At 34.9% G+C, this 5,052-nt stretch overlaps 1 protein-coding gene across 1 annotated transcript; it reads right to left on the bottom strand.

Annotated features, from left to right (window-relative positions):
* Nucleotides 1-385: 385 nt before the first annotated feature.
* Nucleotides 386-4,422, bottom strand: LOC136218581 (zinc finger BED domain-containing protein RICESLEEPER 1-like). The gene is made up of 3 exons (XM_066005550.1): nucleotides 4,241-4,422; nucleotides 985-2,975; nucleotides 386-879 (listed from the first exon to the last, which is right to left on the bottom strand). The coding sequence occupies exons 2-3, from the start codon at nucleotides 2,948-2,950 to the stop codon at nucleotides 830-832; spliced, it is 2,016 nt and encodes a 671-aa protein (XP_065861622.1). The 5' UTR covers nucleotides 2,951-2,975; nucleotides 4,241-4,422; the 3' UTR covers nucleotides 386-829.
* Between the last annotated feature and the right edge of the window lie 630 nt (nucleotides 4,423-5,052).

Raw genomic sequence — 5,052 nt, 5'->3', positions numbered from 1 at the left:
TATTAAGTTAACCTTGTTTGGGAGTTATTTTTTGAGAGTAAATGGAAGTTAATGGGGTTAAATCTTTACTTCCTCTAACCTCCAAACTCTAACCTCCAAATTGGGGGTTAATGGGAGTAACGTAAACTTTTTTAAAATTTCTTGTCTCTGCAGAGTAAATTTAACCTTCCTTCCCCTCTAGATTTAAACTCTCAAACGAAGTTAAACATTTAACCTCATTTACATCCTATAAACTCCCAAACAAGGTTAATTTTTAATTTTCCTTTCCATCACTTCCCTTCCCTTCCCTTTCCATTACCTCCTTTAACTCTCACCTCCATTAACCTCCAAACTCCCAAACAAAGGCTAAATTAAATTGGAAGATGATATATCTAAATGACAAACCTGGAACCAAATAATCAGACTACTTATAAAATAAAATGATAATAAATAAAAATTACAGATGAACCTAACAAGGGTGAGTTTTTTTAGTAGCAGGCCTTTAGTTGAAGGGTAACCATAAGAGTTTTATTAGCAAGATAATAAAATCAAAATCAAACTTCCCTTTTATCTAATTTCCTTTCAGCGAAATATACAAAGTCATAAGTCTAAGCTCCGCTCACCAAATGTTCATATTCTTGCAATGCAAATGGACTTCTTCTCCCAACCCAACTGTACACCTAAGCTTCTTTCTTGGTGATACTGAATTAGCAATCTAATTATGGATATAGACAAAAAGGATGCTCAAAGATACAGACAGCTATTGGATCCATCAAACCTTGCACCACAGGAAAGAGACAAGTAGATGGAGATTTGTTGATTATTGCAATGTAAACCTACCATGGGCTAATTAATTCCCTTCAATGTAAAGCGCTAAAGCAGACGATGACGGATTGTGTTCTGATGCAATGCAAAAACAAACTCAAAATTAGTTATCCACATTCTTAAACACCCTGCTGCAATCAATTATCAAACATTTTACAGAAAGAGAGATTATGAACAAACCTTCCACTTCTCCTCGCAACCAATCCCTTGCACATATCACAGCCTGTCGGGTCTCTGAATTCAGCGAGCTTCGATGAGTATCAAGCATCCTACCTCCAGTGCTAAACGCTAACTCTGGTGTAACAGTTGACATTGGAGTCCCTAAGACATCACGTGCCATCATGGACAATATAGGGTACCTTGGCGTGTGAACTTTCCACCAGTTTAGTATGTTAAAATCACAGTTACGGGGGAAGACTGGCTCCTCCAAGTACTTATCAAGATCAGATGCCACGCTTTGACTTTGAGAAGTCTCGTGCAGGAACTTGTCGAAGCCCTTTAATCTATCTCTACTGTCATTACTGGTACTAGGTAAACTGCTGCCTGGCAAAGCCGATCCTTGATCAACCAAGGTTGAACAGATTGAGTACGCATCGAAAAGTTCTTTAATGCCATCAGAAATTTCTTTGATACGATCCAAGGCTGTACTACCATATATCTGTGAATAGTAATATTCCACCAACTTCATCTTAAATCGGGGATCTAAGATGGCTGCAACTGCCAAAGCCAAACTACACTTGCTCCAATACTTATCAAACATGGCTTTCATCTTCAATGCTATGGAGCTAACGAGATTATCCGAGCTTTTGCACCATTCAATTAATTGGATATGAACATCACAAATTTCTGGGAAGTACAAATTTGCTGTTGGGATTTTATTTCCTGAGAAGACATTTGTAATTTCAACAAAGAGTTTTAAATAACTAGTAACAATACTTGTACATTCCCACTCTGCATCAGTTAAAGGTAATGTATACCCTGGGTCATGCTCTTGCAACAGAGAGAATGCACCCCGGTATTCCAAGGCTGTTTCAAGCATAAGATAAGTTGAGTTCCACCTATTTGGGGAGTCAACAACTAAGTTCTTCTGACTGCCTATTCCTAGCTGCTGGCATATCTCAATGAACTTACCTTGTGTTATTTGTGAACTTTTAACATGCTTAAAAACTCCTCGAATCTTTTGGGTCACTTCTCGGAGGGAGTCCATTGCATCTTGAACAATCGAATTCAAAACATGTCCAGCCGAACGTACATCAAATAACTGACCATTACTCAAAAGGGGCCTGTTTTGAGAGATTCGGTCCTTAATCCTGAAGATTATATCATCGTCAATGGAACAATCATCAAATGTTATGGCAAACAACTTGCACTCGATCTCCCACTCCATGAGACACTTGATAATAACTTCTGAAAGCATATCTTCAGTATGAGAAGAATCCAATGTCACAAAACTTAAAATCTTCTTTTGTAATTTCCACTCCTCGTCAATATAATGAGCTGTCAGACACAAGTACGCAGTATTTTCTGGAGAAGACCACATTTCAATAGAAAGATTAATTCTACCCTGCAGTTTATTTATCATCTCATACACTTTCAGTTTCTCTCTTCCATAAATTTCCATGCAGGACAGTTCAATGGAGTTATTTGGCAGAACCTCGAACAAAGGCTGGAGATTCTTCACAAATATTTTGAATCCAACATGCTCAACCATAGCCAAGGGGTACCCATGCAATATGATCATACGAGCAAGATCAAGCTGACTCCGCTCTTGATCAAACCTGCTACTTCCAAGGCTATAAACTTCATCTTTTCTCTGTTCATGTTCATATTTTATAACCGCGGGCTTAATATAATCATCTTTTCTCTGCCCCTCATCATAATTAACATTGGGAAGGCTAAGGGAAGTGTCTTTTTTTCTTTTCTTTGCAAGTAGTTGTGTTGTATCGAAGTCAGATCTTTTCAAGCATCGCATCAAGTGATTTCTCAGATGTGTAGTACCACTATTACTTGACCCACTGAGTTTCTTGTTACAATGTACACATACAGCATAACAAATGTCCGCCTTTCTAATCCTTTCAAAGTGGTTCCATACAACAGAAGTTAACCTCTTTGGTTTCTTAATGGTTGACTCATTTGACACGTCCATTGCATAAGGTTCAACGAGATATAATCTGCATGTCACATGAATAAATGAAAACTGAAAATTATAGCGATGCAAATCAGAGCAGAAATCATGTTCAGGACACTGAATCCTCAGTCCACATCACATATGTTTCAAACATATCATGTCCAAGACAATAAATCCAGTAGAATTTGAAGAGAAGAGAATATTCAAAGCCAGAAAAGACTTGACAAATTTGGTAATAAGGAACATAGTGAAACTCAGTAAAAAGGAAAAAGCCTTTCAGCTGATTAATTACGGTCAACTAATTCATAATGAGGTTCTAGAAATTCAATTAAAAGGAAAGGCTCAATGAACGCCAATGGAACAAAAAACTAAAAAGATGCAACACAAACTAAATTGCCACTGACCTAACAAGGGCAAATAAATTTTCAAACACAAGCACAACATATACCAAAGCGTCATAGGGAGAAAACTTAATTTCTTTTAGTACATTCAAGGTCTATTAGAGTGTGATGTATACACAAGAAATCGTACTCGAGACCCAACTTAGGTGGGTTGAAGCGCTCTCACTCAAGTCAACCTTAATTGGTAGGGAGCACTTCTTCATGAATTTGAAAGCAAGTCATAAAATTTATTTTCTTGTATACCAAGTGAGTTAATGTTGAAGCATAATACATACTTAATACAGAGTATGCATTGACTCATGAAAAGCATACATCAAAGGTTGCACATGCATATGGTTAAACCAACCAAGCAGATTAATTCATCTGGCAAAGCTAGTCTAATCCAAAATTATGGTTTTCCCAGTAGAAGAAGGTGTTGCCTGGAGGTAATTTTAAGTGGTGGGTTCCTACTTCCAGGATTAAAAAGTCGGACCTTTTCTCCAAATTTCCAAAATTCACAGAATAAAAAATATAAGAAATCCTTAATATATTAACATAAATAAACTGATGAGTAACATTGAAAGCCTCTACGATCACCCAAGTCATACCGCACTAAAATAAAACGGATAGACCACTACAGAAACAGTAATTCTGATGTCAAAGGAACAACAGTTTCAAAAACTATATTTTCAGTTTCAAACACCATTACAATAATCAACCGAAAAGAAATTTAGCATGTAGAGATGCAAAATCAAAGCTTTAATAACCTTCCGTTTAGCATTACAAAAAAAAAAAAAAGAGTAATAAAATAGCCAAGGAAACAGGAAAGTATGAACATGTAAGAAATTGAAGATTTATACGAACCCTAAAATTTTGTGGTTCGTTCAAAAGTAAAAAATAAAAGACGATGATTAGAAGTGGGACTTACATGGATTGCAGAAGAAGGTTGGTACGGAATCCGATCGGAGGATCCGGGAGAGTTGGATTGTGAAAAGGGACGGGAAGGGTAAGTGGGTTCGTTGGAGAGAAGAATGGGTAAAGATCCGATAAGATAAGATCCAAATGGGTAGGGGGTCAACGGCAGGTTTGGATGTTTTGCTCAAATGGGTTTTATTTTCCTCTATATTCAATGCTTTGGGTCCGATCTTTGGTTTGGTTAGACCGCCTCAACACCTACTTACCTTTTCTTTATTTTGTTTTGGCTAAACACATGATGGAATCTCTCAATTTATTTTTTCAGATTAATTTTTTTTAAGAAAAAAAAAATTTGCGCATAATACGCTTACATTACCCGGATGTGATTCAAACTCATGACCTCTTTAGTCATAGATAAGCTCTCAACCACTAGGTTTCAACTTTAATTTTTAAATACATCAAACAATTTATCAACAGTTTTATTGATTAAGGTTTTGTTCTTTTTCATTGATATTAAATTTAATTAACTCAATTAAAATTAAATTAACTGAATTAAATTGATTAGCCTTAACTGAATAATATTGGATTGAATTTAACCGTACCAAATAATTATAATTATAATAAAAAATGATAAATGATATATATTATATATATAATTATAATAAAAAATGATAAATTATATATATAATAAACTATAAATTATATAAGTAATTATAATTATAATAAATAATGACGAATTATATATAAATAATTATAATTATAATAAATAATAATGAACTATATATAAATAATAATGAATTATAAATTATATATCAATTATAATAA

The sequence above is a fragment of the Euphorbia lathyris genome, chromosome 2 (assembly GCF_963576675.1).
Source record: "Euphorbia lathyris chromosome 2, ddEupLath1.1, whole genome shotgun sequence".
Taxonomy (NCBI): domain Eukaryota; kingdom Viridiplantae; phylum Streptophyta; class Magnoliopsida; order Malpighiales; family Euphorbiaceae; genus Euphorbia; species Euphorbia lathyris.
The sequence above is the reverse complement of the archived record's forward strand: the minus strand, read 5'-3'. Positions and strand labels throughout refer to the sequence as shown.

Excerpts from the sequence above, each read along its gene's own strand:
- LOC136218581 (XM_066005550.1), bottom strand. The coding sequence starts at position 2,950 with ATGGACGTGTCAAATGAGTCAACCATTAAGAAACCAAAGAGGTTAACT. Across the intron at positions 880-984 it reads GTTGCGAGGAGAAGTGGAAG|AACACAATCCGTCATCGTCT; the intron begins GTTTGTTCATAA and ends GCATTGCATCAG.